The sequence below is a fragment of the Mustelus asterias genome, chromosome 1 (genome assembly GCF_964213995.1).
Source record: "Mustelus asterias chromosome 1, sMusAst1.hap1.1, whole genome shotgun sequence".
NCBI classification, from domain to species: Eukaryota; Metazoa; Chordata; class Chondrichthyes; order Carcharhiniformes; family Triakidae; genus Mustelus; species Mustelus asterias.
In genome coordinates, this window is record NC_135801.1 from 125,213,657 (window position 1) to 125,239,554 (window position 25,898).

The 25,898-nt window shown below is 43.2% G+C and overlaps 1 protein-coding gene across 4 annotated transcripts in view; it reads right to left on the bottom strand.

Annotated features, from left to right (window-relative positions):
• cwc27 (CWC27 spliceosome associated cyclophilin) overlaps positions 1-25,898 on the bottom strand; it is a 176,199-nt gene that overhangs the window by 35,864 nt on the left and 114,437 nt on the right. For 3 of the 4 annotated variants that reach the window (XR_013498531.1, XM_078218276.1, XM_078218267.1), the window contains one exon: positions 3,803-3,912. Coding sequence is in view for 3 of the 4 variants with exons in the window: in XM_078218276.1 (XP_078074402.1) it covers positions 3,803-3,912 (110 nt within the window). In the remaining variant the exon portion in view is untranslated. Of the gene's footprint in view, positions 1-3,802; positions 3,913-25,898 lie in introns of those variants that run through there. The other variant, XM_078218286.1, reaches the window with a different exon arrangement.

Genomic DNA, 25,898 nt, shown 5'->3' on the forward strand with positions numbered 1-25,898 from the left:
ATCCCCCAGAATGGGCAAGGCATTTGAAGTGCTCCTTCAAGTTGCCAAAACCCTGTTCAATTGTGTTGAGGGTCAGCAAGTGGCTATTATTGTACTGCCTTTCAGGGACTGTGCGTGGCCTCCTAAAGGAGGTCATCAGCCACCTCATTAAGCAGTACTTCTTGTCCCACAGAAATCAACCACAGATCTCCGTTGGGGTTTGAAAAGTTGAGACAGCTGTGAATTCCTCAGTATAAAAGAATAATAGCAGCATTCAAGATACCATGCACATAAGCGCAAAAACATCTTGGTGTGGTCACACACCACCTGCACATTCGAGTGGATATACTGTACTTCCAATTTATGAAGGTCTCTGATTGATTACTTGGTGCCCTCGTGGTGTTGAAGGTACATCTGATAGCTCTCTGTGCTTGAGGGAAGTCTGCTATTTCTGCAAATTCCATGGCTCTATGTCTGTGCTGCCAAATACATTGGGAAGTTTATGTGCTCCCTCACCTGAGCAAAGGGAGCATCTGGAACTGCCTTGATGCACCTGTGTGTCACTGATAGTGAAATGTTGCAGACGTCTTCAGCTGACTTTTAGAAAGTGCCAGCAGTGCAACATTTTAGAGCCATTGTCACCTTAAGTGCCACTGGTAGAGCAAATAGAACTTCGGACTGTGCTGCCAGAACTTATCGCACCATGGCACATATCTCTGTAACCATTTTTTGGATTATTTTGAGCCTTTTTCTGCATTGGTTTTCATGTCCAGGTGCTCCGGAATTGGCGTACCCTTACCTTGGGGTAAAACCTTGTGGTCCTCCTTCTCCTGCTTGGTGTGTGCTGCACTGCCTCCAACTCCTGGTCTTAACTGTTCTCTCTGGCTGCAAGCTGTTCCCACTCATGTACCTCCATGGCCCGAATATGTGACAGTGCAATCCTCATTTTGCAGTTTCTTTGACACGATGGGCACTTGCTCCCTTTGGCACACTATCCTTTTTCCTACCTGGATACCCAAGTCATATTGGCCAAAGAGAAATGCCCTTCTAAGACCTCCAACTCTCTTTTGTGTTTCTCCAAGCCATCAGGCAATCAGAACTATTCCAGGAGACCTAATTGACCATGCAAAATACCGTGAATGCCCACACACCTGTTATGGAATGGCTGACCTTGTGTGGCATTTCTTGAAATTGTTTGTACTCTCCAAAAGGGTTCCTGACCTCTCCAAAATCCTTCAAATAGCTTTATTAATTTTGTACAAAGTAGTAAGTCACACAAGTTGGATTCTGCAAATAGGAGTATAAAAATCACTTCTGTTGGCAATCAGCTGCACTTCAAAATGTACTGCCCTTTCCGTGAAACATGCATGTGTGAAACCTGTCCCACCCTTGTTTGCACCCCACAAAATGGTTTGTGCTGGATATGGAGGCAGGGTTTCTGGATTCGGGGCCCCAACACTACTTTCGCTAAGGGCCAGAGTTAACATTTCAGGATGATAACATTTTATCAGCATCCACAGTATTTTGCATGGTCAATGAGATCTTCTGGAATAGTTCTGATTTCCTGATGTGTTGAAGAGGAAATCTCCAGGTATTTTGTCCCATTTTGGCCTTGGGATTTTAAAAATATTTTCAATGTATTTTCAGGGTGGGGATTAGGAAGCGTCTGGTCATAATATTCTGGGTTTCAAGAATGTGGGGCAGGCTTAGATGGATCAGTTAGTCTTCTCCTGCCTGTCATTTCCATACATTCATATGTGGCGCAGTATCCTTCATCGTCTTTTTCAACCACCCTACGTGCTGTTGGCCACTTAAAGGCCTTCTTCTGCTGCTGTTCGTATTTTACCAGTGACAGCGGGGGAGGGGGCTGACTTTGGGGCCTAATTGCCCCAGTGAAACAGCCCTATTTACCTTGGTGTCCAGCCTGCAGCAACGATGCAATGATTCTCTGGGGGGACTAGTGGCACTACTGGGACTGGAGAGTGATGGCCATCTGACTGGTTGGCAGTTTTCAGAGGTGGGATTTTCTCCAAGATGGGGCAGAAGCCATGATCCGAGCCATGTAATGGCTTGACAGCCATAAAATCAGGTCAGGGTTCCCTGGCCATGTGGTGACGGGCTCACGTTTGGCTTTTCAGTGTTTGCTGTTGCTATAGCTGCACCAATCATGTTGATAAGTCAGGAAATGCATTTTAATCATGCTGACTCCCAGCCTGGGTTGCACGTTGGTAACTGATTGTTTCAGGTTCCGGTGACTGAAGAAACAGGTTCTTTTGATTAAACATCTTTGGAGTAAGCATTTTCAAGAGCAGCAGAGCAATAGGAGCTGAGGCGCCAGCATAAGATGAAACTTTGAGTCAACAGAGATGACAAGAGTGGCCAAGAGGGTGATTAATTTTAGTTGGGAATGTAAATGTTTCTACCAGTTCTACAAGTCCAGGTTGATGAAGTATTGTGTTTCTTTTTTCTTCCAAAGAAAAACTGAGACTTTTGCAATGTGATTAAGTTACTAAAATCCATGAAAGTCAGTGATAGTAACAAAAGTATTCACAATGTAACAGCTTCACATGACCTCAGAGTCCAATATGAAGATCTATATAGTGTGTAGCCAATTTTTCAGTTACAAAGAACAGTGCAGCACAGAAACAGGCCCTTCTGTCCACCAAGCTTGCGCCAACATACGACGCCTTTCTAAACTAAAGACCTTTTTTGCCTCTATACGATCGGGCTTGCCTATTCATGTATCTGTCAAGATGCCTCTTAAATATTGCTATTATATCTGCTTCTATCACCCCTTCCAGCAGCGCATTCCAGGCACTTACACCCCCTGTAAAGAAACTTGCCCCTCAAATCTCCTATAAAGTTTCCCCTTTTGACCTTAAACCTATGTCCCCGAGTAATTGACATTTCTACCTGACCAAAAGACTCCGACTATCCATTCTATCCAAGCTACTCATAATTTTGTAAACTTCTGTCAGGTCACCCCTCAGCCTCTGACATTCAAGTGAAATTTCACTCAATATTTTGGTACATTTTTAACACTGAGGATCAAATGACATGCTATTGGATAACTTTGAAAATTGTCCGAACACTTCACTTCTGACCAGATGGGCCAGAATTTTCAATTCTGTGATGGCGAGAAAGGAAGTGCGTGGGCAAGATTTGAAAATAGCGTTCCCAAATGGCATGTCAGTGTCGCGACAACTCTGAGATGCACAGAATTTTGAAAGCAGGGACGGGGGTGTGGGAAGAGACACTCACCTTCAATTAACAATCTGCTAAGTTCCTTGAACGGCTTGTTATTGGTGGAGGAAGAACCAAAAGTAATTGTCAATTTGTAAACTGCTGAGGGTGCACGTTACAATACATTGTTGGGTTCAATAAGGGGTACAGTGAAGAATGAAAAATTATCAACAATGGGCTTTTGTTCTAGAAAGCGGGTGGGGTTGCTGTTTGGCTATTTTTGTGCAGTGAGATTGCTAGCCCTCTGATATGTTGCCTCCTCTCTTCTGCAAGGCAGTGGCAGGCCCTATCATTGTTATCACCTGCTTATGATGCCCATTCTATGCACACAGCTCCTAACTGCTGGTAACACTCAGTGTCACTAAATGAGTTCGCCCCTGATTCAATTATGGAATTTACATTTGAAGATGGAATCAAATGAGTTATGCGGATGCAGAATGGGGTCAGTACGTGGAAATTATCTGGGCGTGAGGTTCTCGGGTTGAAATTCAAGCTCATGGACACTAAACATGACTGCAACTGGTTCTTTCAGAGCATTAAGCTGAAAACATAATCAAGGTTCTTGTGCAAGATCCATTACCTGTTCCTCACGGCTGGACCCATTCTTTGGTTTTTGTCTTCGTAATTCTTCGTATTTTTTCCTTTCATTTAAATATTCTGCCACTGCACTATTTGGAGTCTGCTCAGCCTCTGTCAACAAATAGAAACAAAAATAACATCTTTACATTTTTTTTGTAATTTGCATCCTGGAGGCACCATTCAGCACAACAAATGCTATGTTCTGTGTAAAAAAGGGGAGCGGGATAAATTTGGCAAATACAAGTTAGCCAACCTAATGTAAGTGGTGAAGAAAGTTTCAGAGATAATCTGGGACAAATCTAAATGGCACTTGGAAACTAAATGAAATTTGTCATCGCAGAGTCAGATATGGCTCAGTTGGTAGCATTCTCGTCTGAGTCATGTCTTGAGCACATAAATCTAAGTTGACACCTAGTGCAATACTGCAGGTATACAGCATTGCTGGAAGTGACATCTTTTGGACAAGATGTTTATCTAAGGCTTGTATGCTCTCACGGGTGGACATAAAAGATCCAAATACTATTTCGAAGAGAAGACGAGTTCTCCCCTTTGTCCTGGTCAATATATATCCCACAATCAATACCTAAATAATAGATTAGCTAGTCATTATCACACTGCTGTCTGTGGCTGATTGTTGTGCCCAAACTGGCAACCTCGTTTCCTATGTTGCAACAGTGACTACAGTTCAAAACTACTTCACTTGCTATAAAGCACTTTGGGAAGTCCTACGTCATGAATGGCATTATATAAATTCAAGTCTTTCTTTTATTTCTTGTCCATCCCTATTATCCAGTGAGCTGGTGGTGAGTTTCTTTTTTGAACCGTTATAGACTGTGCAGTATACCTACACCCGCAACCTTGTTTGGTAGGAAGTTCCATCATTTTAACCCAGCAATGATGGTGTTATAGTTCCAAATTGGAATAGTGCGTGACTGAAGGGAGCTGGCAGGTGTTGGAGTTCCTACATGCATGTTGGCCTTGTTCTTCAAGGGTGGAGATCATGGAAGGTATTGTCAAAGAGGTCTTGGTGAGTCGTTGCAGATGGTACATGCTATGGACAAGGGAAGCAGTAGAGGCAGTGAATACTTGTGGTGGATGGGGCGCAAATCAAGTGGGATGTTTTGTCCTGGATGATATTATGCTTCCTGAGTACTGCTGGAGCTGCAGTCATTCAGACCAAGTGGAGAATATTCCATCACATCTCTGAACTTGTGCCTTATAAATAGCTTTGATAGTCGGAAGGAGAGTTACATGCCAAAGAATACCCAGCCTCTGGCCTGTTCTTGCAGCCACAATATTCGTGTGGCCGGTCTAGTTATGTTTCTGGTCAATGGTGACCTCCAGGATGCTGATGGTTGTTAATTCAATTTATTATACTCCATTTCTCCCAGCAGAATTGTCTGAAAGTACGATTGATGGTTCTCGATCATGAATTCTACCATAATATGGTAGAATTCTTCATTAAGATGGAGAGTGACACAGTTAAATCTGAGACTAAGGTGCTGAACTTCAGGGAAGCTAACTTTTAATGGTACGAGGTGTGCATTGACTAGGATAAGCTGACAAAGGATACTTAAGGGGTTGACAGTGGATAGGCAATGGCAGACATTTAAAGAACACATGGATGAACCTCAACAACTGTACATCCCTGTCTGGCATAAGAGTAAAACGAGGAAGGTAGCTCATCCATGGCTAACAAGGAAAATCAGGGATAGTGTTAAAGCTAAAGAGGAGGCATATAAATTGTCCAGAATAAGCAGCAAACCTGACGATTAGGAGCAATTTAAAATCCAGAGGAGGACAAAGGGTTTAATTCAGAAGGGAAAATAGAATATGAGAGTAGACTTGCAGAAAACATAAAAACTGACTGCTAAAGCGTCTACAGATATGTGAAGAGAAAAAAGACTGGTGGAAACAAATGTAGGTCCCTTACAGTTAGAATCAGGTGAATTCATAATGGGCAACAAGGAGATGGCAGACCAGTTGAACAAATACTTTGGATCTGTCTTCACTAAGGAGCACACAAATAACCTTCCAGAAATACTAGGGGACAGAGGGTCTAGAATGAAGGAAGAACTGAAGGAAATCCTTATTAGTCAGGAAATTATATTGGAGCAATTGCTGGGATTAAAACTCAGCAAGTCCCCAGGGCCTGATGCTCTGTGTCCCAGAGTACTCAAGGAAGTAGCCCTAGAAATAGTGAATGCATTGGTGATCATTTTCCAGCCCTCTGGAAGAGTTCCAGTGGATTGGAGGGTAGCTTTTTAAAAAAGGAGGGAGAGAGAAAATGGGGAATTTTAGACCGGTTAGCCTGACATTGGTGGTGGGGAAAAAGCTGGAGTCAATTATTAAGGATGTAATAGCTGAGCATTTGGAAAGCAGTGACAGGATCGGTCCACGTTAGCATGGATTCACTAAAGGAAAGACAAATCTTCTGGAATTTTTTGAGGATGTGAAAGTAGAGTGGACTAGTGTGAACCAGTGGATGTTGTGTATCTGGACTTTCAAAAGTCTTTTGACAAGGTCCCACACAAGAGATTAGTGAGCAAAATTAAAAATCATGGTATTTGGGGTAATGTATTGACATGGATAGAGAGCTGGTTGGCAGACAGGAAGTAGAGTGTGGGAATAAACAGGTCCTTTTCAGAGTGGCAGGCAGTGACAAGTGGGATCTGCAGAGTTAAATGCTGGGACTCCAGCTATTCACTATATTAATGATTTGGACGAAGGAACTGAATGCAATATCTTCAAATTTGCAGACGACACTAAGCTGGGTCGCAGTGTGTGCTGTGAGGAGGATGCTAAGAGGCTGCAGGGTGACTTGGACAGGCTGGCTGAGTGGGCAAATACTTGGCAAATGCAATTTAATGTGGATCAATGTGAGGTTATCCACGTTGGTGGCAAAAACAAGAAGGAAGATTATTGTCTGAATGGTGGCAGTTTAGGAAAAGGGAAAGTGCAACGTGACCTGGGTGTCATGGTGGAACAGTCGCTGAAGGTTGGCACACAGGTACAGCAGGCGGTGAGGAAAACGAACGGTATGCTGGCCTTCATAGCAAGAGGATTTGAGTATAGGAGTAAGAATGTCTTGCTGCAGTTATACAGAGCCTTGGTGAGGTCACACCTTGAGTATTGTGTGCAGTTTTGGTCTCCTAGTCTGAGGAAGGACATTCTTGCTATTGAGGGAGTCCAGCGAAGTTTCATCAGACTGATTCCTCAAATGGCAGGACTCACATATGAAGAGAGACTGGATTGACTGGGCTTGTACTCACTGGAATTCAGAAGAATGAGAGGGGCTCTCATAGAAACATATAAAATCCTGATGCGACTGGACAGGCTAGATACGAGGAGAAGGTTTTCGATGTTGGGGAAGTGCAGAACTAGGGGTCATAGTCTAAGAATAAGCGGTAAGCTATTCAAGACTGAGATGAGGAAGAACTTTTTCACTCAGTTGTGAACCTGTGGAATTCTCTACCACAGAGAGCTGTTGAGGCCAGTTCATTAGATATGTTCAAGAAGGAGCTGTATGTGGCCCTGGTGGCTGAAAGGATCAAGGGGTTTGGAGAGAAAGCGGGAGTGGGATATTGAAAGTGCATGATCAACCATGATCATATTGAATGGTTGTGCAGGCTCGAAGAGCCGAATGGCCTACTCCTGCACCTATTTTCCATGCTCAACAGATTCATGGCCCACCACGTGACCATTTTGATGCAGCATTGGTGACCATGGCCAGTGATCAGGTGAGGGGATGCACAGCGCTGCATCCATACATTGCAATGAGAGCCACTGGGTGCAACACATACACCTGCCCGATTACAGTTGCTCATATCTGGAGGTTCGAGTGCAAGGACACTAATTTGGCTGAGAGGGCCAGGGTCATGTACAAGTTGGAAAGATGCTCACACTTATTGCACAGCTTATTAGATATCGTCAGGAAGTCGCAAATGTGGCTGCCAGACAGGATCGCTCAGTCCTTTACAGTATGGGGTCATAGCATAGGAGTCCTGGTAGAAGACAGATAACATGGAGTTCCAGGACATATCACACTTCTCCACGTGTTAACATTTCTGTCCTTTCACACTACATCATCATATTTCAAGCATGCATACGACATGGTGGAACACCTCTGCCTTGATATCACACAGCTAACACTGAAAAATAGATGACGCTGAAAAACATTTGAATAACATGCCTTCTGCAAGAACAGATAACGTGATGGGAGCTACATCACTGATGTTGAAATGAGATGAAAATGGACAAACACTGCAGTGACAAGTAATCAGACTGCACAAACGAATGCCCAAGATCATGATCATCCACAATTAGTTGGGAGAGCGACCATGGTGTGCAACCTGAGTGACTGCAATACAGCTCTTAAGACAAAGGAGGCAAACACAAGAGGAGATATGGAGTGGCCCACAGTGGAGGTGGAGGCAGTCTGCCAACTGCTACACCCTGTTGTCCGTGATGACCTTGGCAAGCGTCTTTTAGAGGCCCCAGCCTCCTTAGAGTGTCAAGCTGTAAGCTTGGTGCACTCTCCTCAGCCTGGCTGGAACCGGCTGGATCAAGGAAGAGAGGCGATTTGGATTGGCTGGACATTACTGGAGTCACCCGAGCTGCTGGCTTCCTTCTCCAATGGTGTTCAAGGGCCCCTGGCTGATTCCTTGAGAGAAGGTGAAGCTGGAGTGAGGTCAAACTGGCCCACAGTCCTCTTGCATTGACACTGCTGGAGACCAGCTATGGCTTCAGCAATGGAGATCGGCTTGCACAACAGGACTGATATCGTGGACCAAGGTGTCCACAGCAGCTGCCTGCCTATCAGTGTAGATCTTGGAGTGTTGGCACAATAGTGCAATCAACTCAGACTGAAGGCAGATGGACTCCTCCATCGTGCATGGCAATCTGAGGAGTGCAGTTGACATCCCTTCCTGATGCTCCTATGATTGTTGCTGCACCTCCACCACCTGATTCAGGACTGAATCCAGAGGCTCATATTCTGACTCAGAGTCAAGCAGATTTCTTGCCTCTAGCAATTGCGCTAATATGAAATCATAGAAATCATAGAAACCCTACAGTACAGAAAGAGGCCATTCGGCCCATCGAGTCTGCACCGACCACAATCCCACCCAGGCCCTACCCCCATATCCCTACATATTTTACCCACTAATCCCTCTAATCTACGCATCCCAGGACACTAAGGGGCAATTTTAGCATGGCCAATCAACCTAACCCGCACATCTTTGGACTGTGGGAGGAAACCGGAGCACCCAGAGGAAACCCACGCAGACACGAGGAGAATGTGCAAACTCCACACAGACAGTGACCCAAGCCGGGAATCGAACCCAGGTCCCTGGAGCTGTGAAGCAGCAGTGCTAACCACTGTGCTACCGTGCCGCCCGTCTCTTGAAGATATACATTTATATCATGATTCTTGTAAGAGGCAGTGTTTTGTTGCAAGGAGTCGATTTGTCTGAAAAACCACGCAACTCCATGGCAGGATAACAACTAATTTTTGCTGATGTTGTGTTTGTCTCAACAGAGTTAATCAATTTGTGTTTCCTTGGTTTTTCCCCTGGGGTTTCAGAATAAAGCTTTGATTAGGTTGATTGACAGAGAGTGTGTTGTGTGCTCAATGTGAGGAGCCAAGTTTGCAGAGAAGATACAGTTTCTCTTTCATTTTTAAACAAGCAATTCCTGCCAGTTTCTGAAAGAAGCTAGATGTGTCTCTCGGTCTCTCTCTTTGGAGATTGTCTGGGAGCTCCAGGGCTGGCAATCTAAGTACAAGCATATAAGCCCTGTGTTTTGCTAAATGATTTTGTAGAGGGGTTTAAGTCTGTAAGAGGAACATTCCTTGAACTAAGATAGAGATAAATTAGCAGTTACGAATTGTATCTTCGCTTGTTTAAGTATTGTTCAATTATTAAAATTTAAGGTAATTTATTTGTTATAGTTAAACTGTGGTGTTAAATAAAATCTGTTTTAATAAAATCTTCCCAGTGAGTCCTCACATTGTCTCAAATTGTTGGGGTCTAGACTGACTTGATAATATATCTTTGCAGTTTCTATTCCGTACCCTAACACAGTCCTCTGAGTGCTGGTGACTTTTGAAGTTTCTGTCTCTGCCTGCTGTAGAACAGAATGTGTGCTGTGCTCACCCCAATTGGGATCCCCAAATAGTCTACATCTGAGCCTCACCGAGGTGTGCATTGCTGTGCTGGTGTAGGGTGTGGGTGAGCGCCATGATGGGACTTCAAAGATACAGTCCTCAGGGTCCTCATTCAAAGTGCTCTTGATGCTGGTTCATTAAATTCATTGTTGAGATTGCCCAAGAGAAACGATTAAATAAACTGGGTCTTTATTCTCTGGAGTTTAGAAGAATGATAGGTGATCCCATTCAAACATACAAAATTCTTGCAGGGTTTGACAGGGTAGGTGCAAGAAGGATGTTTCCCCTGGCTGGGGGTAGGATGTCTAGAACCAAGGGACACAGTCTCAGAATAAAGGGCAGGTCATTCAGTACTGAGATGAGGGGTAATTTCTTCACTCAGAGGGCTGAATCTTTGGAATTCTCATCCTCAGTGGGGTGGTGGAAGCTCAGTTGTTGAGTATGTTCAAGACTGAGATTAATAGTTTTCTACATATTAAAAACGTCAAGGGGTATGGATATAGTGCAGAAAATTGGTGTGGAAGAAGGTCAGCCATCATCTAACTGAATGGCAGAGTGGGCTTGAATGGTTGAATGGCCTAATCCTGCTCCTATTTCTTAATTTCTTATTCTGTTCACACTTCAACCAAAGCTATGCGAGTCAAATTTCTGACCAATTAGTTCTTGATATAGGCATCAATATTTGCACAGTACTGTACAATCCAATACGAGGGGAAAACAGATGCATATTTCCTATCTCTATTACATACAAAAAGTAAGAAGAGCACTCGCTTTTGATCACTTGTCAGCATTTTAGAGGTATGTCCATAAGTACAACTTTAAAGAATAATTTTTGCCCCAGAAACAAAAAAGCATCTAAGGGTGATCAAGTTAGTTTTGTCATTAAAATTGAAACTTAAAATAGATGGCCTTTCGTAGTAACATGAGATTTCCAATCAGGAACAGAAAGACAGAATATCTTTAGAAATAAGACCATGGATGTTTTTTGCATCTGAGAGTTAATTATACTGACCGTATCTAACATTATTATAAATACCTGCAGAGTTTTCCAATCTTTTGTCTATCAAAGTCCTACAACAAAGTAAAATAAAACTAAGCTAAGAAAGAATATCCAAAAAGACTGCGGCTGAATAATGATTTTGGAAAAATCAACAATATCAAGATTCAAAAATGACAAGATCTTATCTGCCTATAATTCCACAGACAATGCTATTATACCAGATGTTTCTTGTTTCCAACCATCTGAATTCAATAAGAATGATGTGCTACTGCTAAAGAAAATCAGGGAATCTTCAGGAATGTTTAGATATTGTGTTATATGGGAGCAGGTATAAAGTTAAATTGATAATTAGAAAAAACATCTTTCATCTCAAATAATTTTAGTTGGGAAAGTTAGTGAAAATAATTTTTCTTCTTACATTTAAGAAGAATTAAGAAGAATTTTTGTTTGGTCTGTGGAAAGAGTACAATTGATTCAGTGGATAGAGAGGTAGTCTTGCTGAATTGCCATACTGTTTGATGTCATGCCCCTTACTGGGGAAAACAATATTATCAGCACAAAAGGCTTTTCTCCATATTTAAAGTTTAATAGAAGAAAAATGCAAAAATAAAAAGACTTCAAGAGGTTTTCTCACAAACATCTGTTATTGGCAAAGTTGGTGAAACATTAAAAAGTGGTCCCTAATATGTGACAAAATGCGATTGAAGTCTAAAGTCAGGTCTGTTTCCTGAATCAGTGCAGAAAATTAGTTAAGGTAGTGACCAAAAATATTTCAGAGAATTTTGAACAGCTCACTTAATGGCAATGGAATGACTGAACTTAAAATTGAGCATTCATCCAATTTCCATTGGAATTCCACTGCCATCATTTAATTGCCAACTATAGTTAGGTGACTGAGTAGTCAACCAGAAGGCAGCTTATACATTTATGAGAATGTATTTCAACCTGGGATTGATGGAGGAAGCGCCATTGTTTTCCTTCCAGGTGAAAAAGGTCAGCAGTTGTCAGAAAGATAAAGGGGGCGATTCTCCAATCGTGTCGCGGGCTGGGAGACATCAGTGGCGGCTGATGTGTGGGATTCGTGCCGGGCAGCTGGGACTCCGCGTGTCTCCCAGCCTAAGTTTGTTCGCATCGACGGAATCCACGCTGAAAATCAGTGTAAGGGCGATTTGCATTCGTTAACATACCTTAACATGTCATTGTTAAGGTAAGAGGTGGGGTGGAGCAGGGTTTGAAATGTGTATACTTCAATGCCAGGAGTATTCGCAATAAAGTGGGTGAACTTGCAGCGTGGATCAGTACCTGGGACTTCGATGTTGTGGCTATTTCAGAGACATGGATAGAGCAGGGGCAGGAATGGATGCTGCAGGTCCCGGGGTTCAAATGTTTTAGTCGAAGTAGGGAAGGAGGTAGAAGAGGGGGAGGGGTAGCATTATTGGTCAGAGATTGTATCACAGTGTCAGAGAGGAGGTTTGATGAGGACTTATCTGTTGAGGTAGTATGGGCGGAGATTAGAAATAGGAGAGGAGAGGTCACCCTGTTGGGAGTCTTTTATAGACCTCCTAAAAGTTCTAGAGAGGTTGAGGAAAGGATTGCGGAGTCAATCCTGCTTAGGAGTGAAAGTAATAGGGCAATTGTTATGGGGGATTTTAACTTGACTAATATTGACTGGAATTGTTATAGCTCTAGCTCGTTAGAGGGGTCAGTTTTTGTTCAAAGCGTGCAGGAAGGTTTTTTGACTCAGTATGTAGACAGGCCAACTAGAGGTGAGGCTATATTGGATCTGGTGCTGGGAAATGAGCCAGACCAGGTGCTAGACTTGGAAGTTGGTGTGCATTTTGGTGATAGTGACCACAATTCGGTTACGTTCACCTTAGTGATGGAAAGGGATAGGCATGAACCTCGGGCCAGTGGTTTTAGCTGGGGGAAGGGTAATTATGAGGCTATTAGGAGAGAATTAGGAAACATAGGTTGGACTAGGAGATTACAGGGACTGGGAACGTCCGACATGTGGAGTTTTTTCAAGGAGCAGCTACTGCGAGTCTGTGATAGGTATGTCCCTGTCAGGCAAGGAGGAATTGGTAGGGCTAGGGAACCGTGGTGCACCAAAAAAGTTTCTTTGTTGGTTAAAAAGAAAAAGGAGGCTTATGTTCGGATGAGACGTGAGCACTCGGGTAGTGCACTAGAAAGCTTTAGATTGGCTAAGAGGGAGTTGAAGAGCGAGCTTAGAAGGGCTAAAAGGGGACATGAGAAGACTTTGGCGGATAGGGTTAAAGAGAATCCTAAGGCGTTCTATAGGTATGTCAAGAACAGAAGGTTGGTTAGGGCAAGTTTAGGGCCAGTTATAGATGGCAGAGGGAAGTTATGTGTGGAACCGGAGGAGATTGGTGAAGCATTGAACCAATATTTCTCTTCGGTGTTCACGCAAGGGGACATGAATATAGCTGAGGAGGACACTGGGTTGCAAGGGAGTAGAATAGACAGTATTACAGTTGATAAGGAGGATGTGCAGGATATTCTGGAGGGTCTGAAAATAGATAAATCCCCTGGTCCGGATGGGATTTATCCAAGGATTCTCTGGGAGGCAAGAGAAGTGATTGCAGAGCCTCTGGCTCTGATCTTCAGGTCGTCGTTGGCCTCTGGTATAGTACCAGAAGATTGGAGGTTAGCGAATGTTGTCCCATTGTTTAAGAAGGGGAACAGAGACTTCCCCGGGAATTATAGACCGGTGAGTCTCACTTCTGTTGTCGGCAAGATGTTGGAAAAAATTATAAGGGATAGGATTTATAGTTATTTGGAGAGTAATGAATTGATAGGTGATAGTCAGCATGGTTTTGTGGCAGGTAGGTCGTGCCTTACTAACCTTATTGAGTTTTTTGAGAAAGTGACCAAGGAGGTGGATGGGGGCAAGGCAGTGGACGTGGTATATATGGATTTTAGTAAGGCGTTTGATAAGGTTCACCATGGTAGGCTTCTGCAGAAAATGCAGATGTATGGGATTGGGGGTGATCTAGGAAATTGGATCAGGAATTGGCTAGCGGATAGGAAACAGAGGGTGGTGGTTGATAGTAAATATTCATCATGGAGTGCGGTTACAAGTGGTGTACCTCAGGGATCTGTTTTGGGGCCACTGCTGTTTGTAATATTTATTAATGATCTGGATGAGGGTATAGTTGGGTGGATTAGCAAATTTGCTGATGACACCAAAGTCGGTGGTGTGGTAGACAGTGAGGAAGGGTGTCGTAGTTTGCAGGAAGACTTAGACAGGTTGCAAAGTTGGGCCGAGAGGTGGCGGATGGAGTTTAATGCGGAGAAGTGTGAGGTAATTCACTTTGGTAGGAATAACAGATGTGTTGAGTATAGGGCTAACGGGAGGACTTTGAATAGTGTGGAGGAGCAGAGGGATCTAGGTGTATGTGTGCATAGATCCCTGAAAGTTGGGAATCAAGTAGATAAGGTTGTTAAGAAGGCATATGGTGTCTTGGCGTTTATTGGTAGGGGGATTGAATTTAGGAGTCGTAGCGTTATGTTGCAACTGTACACAACTCTGGTGCGGCCGCACTTGGAGTACTGTGTGCAGTTCTGGTCCCCACATTACAGGAAGGATGTGGAGGCTTTGGAGAGGGTGCAGAGGAGGTTTACCAGGATGTTGCCTGGTATGGAGGGGAGATCCTATGAGGAGAGGCTGAGGGATTTGGGATTGTTTTCGCTGGAAAGGCGGCGGCTAAGAGGGGATCTTATTGAAACATATAAGATGATTAGAGGTTTAGATAGGGTGGATAGTGATAGCCTTTTTCCTCTGATGGAGAAATCCAGCACGTGGGGGCATGGCTTTAAATTGAGGGGGGGTAGTTATAGAACCGATGTCAGGGGTAGGTTCTTTACCCAGAGGGTGGTGAGGGATTGGAATGCCCTGCCAGCATCAGTAGTAAATGCGCCTAGTTTGGGGGCGTTTAAGAGATCCGTAGATAGGTTCATGGACGAAAAGAAATTGGTTTAGGTTGGAGGGTCACAGTTTTTTTTTTAACTGGTCGGTGCAACATCGTGGGCCGAAGGGCCTGTTCTGCGCTGTAATGTTCTATGTTCTATGTTCTATTAGTGGGTCCGTGACCAGAATCTCCACCCCCACTAGCATCTCCCTCCTCTCTGGCAAGACGTCACGCTGACGGGGTTAACAACTGCGCTATAAAAGTCAGGACCTGGTGTGGCAGCACTGAACAGAGTAAGGAGATGTGTTTTATGGGGCTGCAGCCCCAGGGCTGAAGGGGAGGTTGGAGGCAGGGCCTGGAAAATTTCTGCTTGGTGTGGAGATGTTCCTGGAGAGCTGGAAGTGCTATCCCTTGGCCCAGGGATGTTCCACATAATTGCTGTGGGGTGGGGTGGAGTCCTTTACTGAGGGATCAGGCTGCTGTCTGCAGCCACTGGGTTGTTACATTGTTCTGGTTGTGGGATGTGGTAAGGGACTGGACTGAGTGGTGGGGTTTTAGGGAGGGGCAAGGGAAAGTGCACCATGTGCTGCTTGAGGGCTCATTAATTCAGGCAGCTGGTGCTCCAAACAGGGGAGCTCAGGTTAACACAGACACTCATACTACATGTAGTGAATGGGAACCCATATTGTGATAATCAGGAGTCCATCCCTGCCCTCTGTCCCTCATCTGCAACACATGCCTGGAAGGGAATGCTGTAGTTGCACTCATGCAATGGCTCAAGGGATCGCAATGGCCACACCTGCACATCAACCAGTATGCTCTCCCTACCAGCTGTGTTTACAATGCCAATGGCAAGCAGCCTAATCAGGTAAAGCATGGCACCACAGGGTTTGTGTTGTGTTGCCAGCATCCACAAATGGGAGGTCAGAGTACTGGTTCCAGTGAGGGATGGGGTGTGTGGGGGGCGGGGGTGCATGTAGGTGCTGAGCTAGTTACAAGCAATGACATGTATCAATCAATCTCTCTTTAAGCCCCACCGTGCAGAATGGATTTCAGTCTCATTGATCTAGAGCTGGCCATAATGGTGGCCGGCTGAGGAGGAGGTGGCGGCTCAGGAGGTGGAGGAAGTAGGTCGATCACTCCAGGAGCAGCCAGTGGCAGGCCCTCAGGAAGGAGGGCAACTTGCTGTCGGTGATGCCCAAGAGGTGGGAGAGCAGTCTCCCGAAAGGGGGGCCAGGAGGAGGAGGATGTGGAGGCCACGGCGATACCGGATCAAAAGGTCATCTGAGAGCTTATCGGAGGCATGTGCTGTCGCCAGCTCCAGCAATCTCAGGATACAGTCCAGCACTTGTGTGAGGTACTCATACACCTGGCACCTTAGGGGAGGGGAGGCTACCCGCTTCCAGTAGAAGTTAAGGTGACATCAGCACTTAACTTCTGGCCACAGGGGCATTCCAGGCACCCAGTGGCGACCTCTGTGGAATCTCGCAGGTCTCATCCACAGATGCGTTTGCCAGGTCATTGATGCCTTGTATGCCTGGGCAGGCCATTACATCAATTTTGATGTTGGACAGGCTCAGCAGGAAGCCCAGGCTGCAGACTTCGCCACCATTTCCAGGATGCCCCATATTCAAGGGGCAGCGGATGGGACACACATTGCCCTGTGGTTCCCGCGAGGTGAGGGGCAACCATTTATTAACAGGAAGGGGTTCCACTCACTGAATGTTCAAATTGTATGTGACCATCAGATGAGCATCATGTAGGTTTGTGCATGCCACCAGGGAGTGTTCATGACATCTATGTGCTGAGGTGGTCAGACATCCCCGGGCTCTTCGAAGGCCAGCCTGGGCTGCCGGGATGGCTTGTGGGGTACAAGCGTGACCCGCTGAGATCATGGCTGATGATGCCAGTGCGGAGGCACGAAACCGTGGCGGAGGCCCACTATAATGAGGCCCACGCTCCCACCCAGTCCATAGTGGAGCATTGCATAGGCCTACTGAAGATGCGGTTCCGCTGCCTAAACTGCTCTGGTATTGCCCTCCAATACGACCCAGTGTTCCTCATGCATCATAATTGTGTGCTGCATTCTGCACAACTTGTGTAGCAGTGGGGAGACCAGCTGGAGGAGGAGGGTCAACAGCAGGCAGAAGTGGACGACTTGCCATACGAGGAGCTGGAGGATGGAGGACAGGTAGCGATGGCACGGGTCCAGCAGGGCGGGCCAGGGGGCGGTGGTTTGCATGGCAGGGAATGCTGTTTGATTAACGGTCCGGTGGATGGTGGGGAAAGTAGTGCAGGCAGTCTATAACCTTTGGCCAAGGTGCTGGTATCGCATAGCACAGCAGTCTGCGCCTCGATGCGTACGACTGGGGTGCGCTCAGCTCTGTGGGGGGAGACTCAGAGACAGATTAGTCACAGCTGTGAGGTGCAAATAACATTTAATTGTGCTCTTAACATTAACAAAAGCTTAACCCAGACTACTGGTGACCTTCACCCATGCCCTCTTAGTGACCCTACAACTTTCTAATCTTGTGTGCCTACTGCTTCGTCTAGGTGCTCCCCCAGATGCACCTCAGAGTTGGAGGGGTCCAGCTGTGATCCACCTCCCGTTGCCTGTGATGACATTGTCGGGCCCCACTAATTTGTGATGACATTGATGTTTCTATGCCACCCTGTTCATCCAGCTGGCCCCGAGATGCCCCGGTGTGAGGAAGAGAGGGAATCGGAAGGTCTCGGGACATCCAGAGTCTCTTGGGTGGAAGGCCCCGTCATGGGCTCCAGCCGTTCCTCCTCCCTCGGGTGCCTATAGGCTCCAGGGACCCTCAACGGGACACCAGGGTGGCTCCTTTCAGGCATGCAGTCCTTTGGTCTGCCAATCCCATCTTCGTAAAATGTTCTGGAGGTGGGATGGTGCTGGTGTTAGACATGCACATCAGCTAGCACCATGAATATTTAGGTCCGCCAGTTTACATACTTGCCTCTGTATCAGGTCAAATGTCCTGTCTCAAGTCTCTGAAAAATCTTGGTGACACAGATCTTTTTGAGAATATCAACCTTTTCATCAACTTGTACAAAAGTTTGGGTAATCATGGGCAAGGATATTAGTTCTAAACACCCCACCTGATGTCACTTGGTTTGCTGTTGACCTGATTTAAACTCCCTCAATCCTTCAAAGGGTGCCAAAGTACCTAGTTTGGACTGTAGGGTTATTCTCACACTTCCTTTTATTTTCCTTCTGTACCCAGAACTCCCAAAAACTTCTGGCTGTGGAACAGCTCAAGAACAGCTGTGAAACCAGCCTGTGTCCCATATCATGAATTTGAGATACTATAAACGAATCCAGCCGTTTGGACTGTCAAGGCCAAGGCCAGCTATAATCATCTCTTTTTTGTTGGATGATCCTTCACAGCTGTCAGCAATATTCTTCATCTTTGTACTAACTCATATGTGTCTCTTCCCTGGTGCTAGAAACTGACTGTAGCAGATAGGATGCTGAATGATGTTGCCTACAGGCATTATGGAAGGGCACATTTCTTACCACTCCAGCTGTTGTTGCTAAATACTATTCTACAGTTTGAAGGTCATTTTGACAGGATTCCTGCTTTGTCCTGTCACTCAGGCTGAGGCAGCAACAAATCATACCAATGATGTTGTGGCAACAGGGAAAAAACATAGAATTCTTTAGCATAAACAGATTTCACCTCGCCAATCAGAAGTTCAGCAAAGAAACAAACCAGTGTTTTTGAGAACACCCCTAGGCTGCTGTTCCCATAAATAACTTAATAATTTCTTGCAGATTAGCATAGTTGTCAAGTAATACTGAAAATTACTGATTGGTTGCAGCCAGCCTCTCATTAACTAATAGGTCATGGAAAATAATAATCACTACAAGCTAATAATAAAATGATGAAATCCCTGAGGCAATAAATTGAGTGCAATTGGTATTTGAAAATGCTTTCAAATTTTAATATTAAGTTGGTAGTTTGGCTATACCTCTGTCAGGAAAAGTGGTTGAAAGAAAATGCACTTATTCATCTAACTCATACAGATGCTTTGTTTTTTTCAGGACAGGTTTCTCATTTGTTTCCCTGTTAATTACAGAACCACTAAGTCTGACAGAGTTTTCTATCTGACACAGATATTATTGCAGTGCATCTAAATACCTAATCCTTTAACATGTGATTTTGAAAAAGTTTAAAGTTTTAATTTAATCTAGTAATCCTGCAAGAATTAAATCTTATCAGTTACAATATTGAAGTATCATACACACAAAATATGACAATAACCAGCCACTAAGCCCTGCTTGAAAACAAGTTATAAAAATGCTTGTTGGATTTATGTAAAAGTAACCAGGTAGTATATAATGATAGGATTCAGCCTCATGGTTCACTGTGTCTGCATATGTAGTATGGACTTCCCAAGATACACAAAATCAATGTCCCCTTACAGTCTATCTTGTCTGTGACTGGTTTTGCTCAACTTGCATTGGCTAAATGGTTGGGTGAATTGACGCAACCAGTTCTGAGCAGGCTTTTTTACTTATTCGGTGAAGGATTCATTCACTATTGCAAATACAATACAGGACTTGCATATTAATGCTGCATCAGCAATGATGTGTCCATCTGCTCATTCAATATTGCTAGCCTAATCACCAATATACTACTCAAGGAAGCCATAGACATCTGCACTAAATCACTACATCATGAACTTATGAACTCAGCAACTTGTCCAGTTGAATTTGGTTTTAATGGAACTATGCATAACCAAATAAATGCTGTTGCTATGGGATCCCCTCTAGGCCGATCTCTCACAAACACCTTTGTCCATTCCACGAAAAACACGTCTTTAATGGAATAGTAGGTAACCTCCTACCCCTTGCTGATTTCCGATATGTAGACATGTTTGCTATATTTGAATCTGCAGCTACGTATAAGAATTTTCTTAAACAAATTAAGGGACATCATCCTGAACTTAAATTCACTTTTGAAATGAAGCAGTCAAATGAGCTCCCTAGTCATTTGCACACCATACAAATTTTATACTGAAATAATGCACATCAAAGCCACCCTGCGAGATAATGGCTATCCTGATCGGATCATTGCTTGCAGTATATTACGCAAACTCATGAATGGGCCGAAGACACTTCTGGTCCTGCAGAACTTCACTCGAATCAAAGCATTCGACCGGAGGTTGTTCAATCTACCTCAGATTATCCTTGAAAGGTAAGGTATCTCAAAGGATTTGAGCAACAGGTGAAGCGAACCGTTTCATGCTGCTGCTATGCTGAAGCAACACAAATGATACTCTCCACTAACAGGATGCTGCCGCAAAGCCAAAAGACATTCTGTCCGTCACACAAATGAGTAATGTGGTATAGAATTTAAGTGCTGGTGTGATGGTGTGTCAGGTATTTCCCAATTACTGGTGGATCATATCCAGCAGCACATTCCTTTGGCTATTCGTAACACTACTGATTTTACTCAACCAGCCTTGCTTGCAAAATACAAAACATATTGTCCAACATTAGATGTGATTTCCCGACTGACCAGCACTTGCTACACAACCCTATTGCACTAAGAATTACACTGACAACTAATTCAGGATTATCAGTCGGGTTCGAAGTGTGGCTCATAGGCGTGCTAGAGGTTACATATGTCCACAAATGTCATTTCCAGACAGAAGGAGCATGTCCACACAGTGCACCATTTACAACTAAACTAAAGCTTGGGGGACAGCCAATCGTGGTTCATTCCACATGACAAAGCCTTGACCAGAGTTGATCCATGGCAATATCTTGACCAGAGTCAACCAGCCAGGTTTGAATTTAAACAAAAGCTTGACAGTTAATTGTTCCCTGGTGCTTTCTACATGGCAACAACTCGCCAGAGTCCACTTGTCAACCAATCAGCATTCTCTTCTCATGACGTATAGATATTCTTGCGTATCTGGCCTGATGAGTACAAGATAAAAAGGTTTGACAACATGTCCTTTTCTTTCAAGTTCTGTGCTGCAAAACACTATTAACATGACAATTACAGACTAACAGCCAAAACCCATGATTATTGGTGAACATATATGTTCTCACTTACTTGTAAGTCACCAATTGTATTCTTAATTTTTTTTCTAAAGGTTTGAATTCCTAGTTTTATCCTCTGTGCCATGTCATTTGAATTAATTGCTAGGAAATATCTAGCAAGCGTAGTCTGCGGCATTCCCACTCTTCAGCTTGCCCTCCACACATCACATAAGTTCAATTTTTAGGTAGCAACTGACCTACATCTGATTACTTCATTGGAGTATTGCATCAATTCTCTAATATGCTCCTCTCCACTTCAAAACTGAACATTTACTTCCAACAGGGAAAATCCATTGGGTGCAAAGCTTTCTAAGGCACTGAGTGCGTCTACACTTTTTCAACTGGCAGCGAGTAAGTCTTCACCAATGGCAAATAGTCTTGGAAATTTCACCATTCGAATCTCTCTAACAATGTGATTCTATTCACTAATGAATTGTGTTGCTACATGAAATTAAAATTCATGCCACACAAATGCTCAGCGATGATAAAAAGCACTTCAGGTGGTTTTATCCTTTTGTTTACGACTTTGCCATATAACTTTATTGAGATTGACCATGACTTCAACAATAACAATTTATATTAATACAGCGTCTTTAACAATGTAGAACTTTCTGAGGTGTTTCACAGGAACTTTATTAAAACCAAATATGACTCCAAGCCACACAGAGTTATTAGGTCAGATGACCAAAAACTTACTCAAAAAGATTGCTTTTAACGAGCGTTTCAAAGGAGGAATGCGAGATGGCCGAGATAGGTGGAAAGGTTTTGGAAGGTATTCCAGAACTGAGGTCAAGGAACTGAAGGCATGGCCACCAATGGTGGAGCACTTAAAATTGGGGTTGCATAAAAAGAAACCAGAATTAGATGAGCACAGACATCATGGAAGGTTGAGGGACTGTAGTGGATTACAGATAGATGGGTGAGGACAGCGAGGGATATGGATACAAAGATGTGAATGACAAAATCAAGACATTTCTTGAAAGATTAGAAAGGTAAGAATAGAATAAGGTGAGAACAGTTCCTCCCAGCTGGATAACAATGGAGAGGAGGATAGTGGGGTTAGCCATGTCAAAAATCTTGATCAGTATCATTTAGATTGATGCATGAACTATCAGCTATCTTTTTATATAAAAATTATTCAATCATTCAGCCTCTCTGCCCAGAGTCAATATAAACTAACAAAGGCAATGTGGTTAATATGATTACGGTGTGATACTCCCTTCAGAAATTTTGCATTATTACTATCAAGTATAAAGTCAAAGGTAGTTTGGGGAAAATAAGTTCTGAAAGGGACAACGTCCCCCCCGAACCCACTTACACTCCAGATGTTTCTCGATTTTATGTTTCTATAAGAAATTAGATGTAGCTCTTGGGGCTAAAGGGGTCAAGGGATTTGGGAGGGGGGGGGGGGGAGGAGGAGACTGGATCAGGATATTGATTCTGATGATCAGCCATGATTAAAATGAATGGCGGAGCAGGCACGAAGGGCCAAATGGCCTACTCCTCGTTCTATTTTCTACGTTTCTATGTATTGTCAAAACTGCTTCTATAAAATGAGGCAGGGAACATATCTGAATGCCTCTGAAAACTGTATGCTGAAACAGTGTGCAACTGATGGTATCCAGCCATTGCTGGATGATACAATATCGTGGGCAGAATAATCTCTGAAACAAATGGTTCAATACAACATTTTTAAAAGAAATTTTAACCAACTTATAAGATTTGAAAATAGGAAAGCAAACTTGTGAAAATCTTACACAAATTTCTGCATTTGTTAGCACTAGCTCTAAAGTTAAATGGGAATGAATTTAGCACATAAGCTGCCCCAACATATTGCAGAGTCATTTTCAATTGCTTACACTTGGATCACATTCCCAGCCAGTAGAATTGTATCCTGAGTTTGGCTAGCTCTGGAGTGGGTCCCAGGCAGTTTGATGTTACACCTTTTAATAGAGTTAGTCTGTTGTCTGGGACACTCTCTGTAACTGACATCGCCAGGCTGGCCAAACAGGAAATCTATACAGCAACAAAATTGGTGCTTTAAATATATAAATTTTTTTAGAATAAATCTAACTGTATATCCTATTTTTAAAAATCTTATCTTTATGCACACTTCCTGCGTGCAAAGCTTTTCACAATTTGCATCAATTTTTTTTCATTCAAATTTCTTTATAATTAAATGGGTTATGCCTATAAAACACGTCACTGTAATTTGAAAGCTGGATTGCACAATTTCTTAAAATCCCTTCTGAATTTTTTCGACCATTTTTTCACTAGGAACTGGAACAGTCAAACACCAAAAAAATTCAAAACATTATGTATTTCACAATAGCATAATTAAATATATCCACTGAATTGTATTTTGTCTTTTAATAGCTTCATTAAAGACTCTACTTGAAAATTCAGACTCTATCAAAAGCCTGGGCTTTAACTTCATACTTTGCAGCTGAATTTCGATTGTGTAGTCTAAACTGCAAAGTTCCTAATTTCCCAGAATGCATCAGTGCAGTCATCAGAGGCTCAATTTTCAATTGCTGGTGGGGTCAAGTTTGGGTGTAAGCAGGTCTGGACAATCATGCACTTGGAAGGTGTTATTCGTCCCTGGCACCTCTATGGCATGTTTCGGGGGAGTGGTGGGGAGAGTCATCAACTAGCATGCCTCCAATTAATTGTTAGTTGGGTTTGTTGTCCTTGTAGACCTTGTCAGGAGTATGGGGAGCAACAGAAAGCAGTTCAAATGGCCACCACTGGGAACACCGAGGGTTTGAGACACATTTGAGCATAGCTTTTGGTAACATAGCAGAGAGCCATTATTGCTCATAACTGGAGTGTGAAAACGTTGCTGAAAAGTAATGAGTGAAACTCAGCTGCTCATGCAGTGACACAAAGCTGCTATTACTAGGACTGGGAAACTTGATCTTGTGAGGAGTGTCAGTATTCTTGAGAGGAACACAAGGCTGCTAGCATCTATAGTTACCTCTAGTCATGTGCATTTGGTCTGGCTTTCTGTAGCTCTTTTTCCAGATGGAGGGAATAGTACAGTTCTTCTGTTCATCAGAGCTTCAACCAGGGCCTCAAATGGGGCATCAGAAAATCATGGGACTATCCAGAAATGTCTGCCCAAACCATTGCTGACCCTCTGCCTTCCAAAGGTTATGGGAAGCCCAGTCATGGTTGTAATTTGCCTTTAAAATTATATCTCTGTTCTTAGTTCCTGTATCCACTGATGCCTCTAATTGGGTCCTGAACTCACCTCTGGGGCAATTAGTGGCTATCGATTTTAAAATTGCAACATCACTGCCATTGATGCGGTGCAAGATCAGGATTTGGAAATGCCCTGGGCAATGGGTTCCCAACTCCAAAATGAAAACTTGTCCCCAGTGAGTTATGTTTAACCTCTAGGATGAGCTAAACCTTGGCTTCCCATTCCACAGTTCTAACAAACCCCGAGCTCTCCCTCCATAGAGAAAATGACTCCCAGGTTCATAACCATGAACAGCACTTTCAAACTTCAAGCTTCCACTCCAGTGCCATCAACAAGTACAACCACTCTGGGCTGCCTCTATTTGCAAGTAGAAAAGTGGACTGTCTCCAAATATACATAATTCCAATTCCCCCTCTCCAGTATCCCTTAGTATTAAGTGAGTTAATCCCTTCTCGCTCTGCTGTCATAACTTTGGCAAAAACACATCTATTCGTGTTATCAGAGTTTCAGTCTTCCTGAAAGCAGCAGAACAAGTGAAATTTAACTTAAACATCAGATATTTTTTCCATGTAATGCACTTCACACATTATCTTGCTGAGTGTTTTCAGTTTTAAAATAGAGAAGAATACGTTTAAAATGAAGGTTGTTCATTTACAGTTTTAATATAATATTAGTGGTGAAATTCAATCTCAAAAGCATTATTAAAATACGCAGAGTGCATTTGAATAAAAAAGAAATTTAACCTGCGACACTGAACATTTTTTATCCACGTATATTTTCTGTCAACATTTTAAAGTGGCTATTGATTTTTAAATTAAGATCATAAATAAATATTTACTCAGTATCCACATTTATAAAATGTGATGCAAATTCGTCACACTATAATTATTGCTTCCTGCCATGAAGCCACTGCAGTGCTACCGCATGTGAGAGCTTACCTAAGCAGTTTTGATTTCAAATTTTGTGCATAGGAATTTCGATTGAAAATATAAAAAGGATGAAATATAGAACTAAAAGAAGGAGTTTACTTGGCATTCACAGCCTTTTGGGGGACGAGAGTTTTAGATTTCCATTAGTGTGTGTGAAATCAATTTTTTCCACTAAAGTTCCGATGTCCACATCCATAATAGAAGTTGGCTGTACAAACTTGTTAGCTTGTAATTATACTCTCCTGCCAGTTGTGCCCTCAGTTTTATATCTGCAGCTCCTCAACTTGTACTGTTCAGAGACTTCAATGCTCCAACCTACTCTACTTCTTTGCTTCCCAAATTACTATGATTTCTCCTAGTTAACTGTAAAAAGTAACAAATAAAATCAAAGTTTTATATGAAGAAAATACAGAATGCACTGCTTTTAAATGGGGACAGAATTACATCCATGTTTCTCGGTCAAACTTTTCCCCACCCCCCTCTAACCTAATTTGAAAGTTATGCGTGGTCTCAAATCTGTGTGTAATGCCAGATTATCAATTTATATAGAGAGATAACAAAGAATAAAATGTATTCTCATAGTACCCCTAGGTAGCAGTGATCATAACATGATTGAGTTTTGTATTCAGTATAAAGCATACGGTTCCATGAAGATCAATGCCAGGTTAGAAGATTGGACAGAATATAAATATCAGCAAAGAATGGCTAAAACAATAATGAGGGAGAAATTAAAGTATGAGACAAACTAGCTAGAAATATAAAGACAGATTGCACGAGTTTCGACAGGTATTT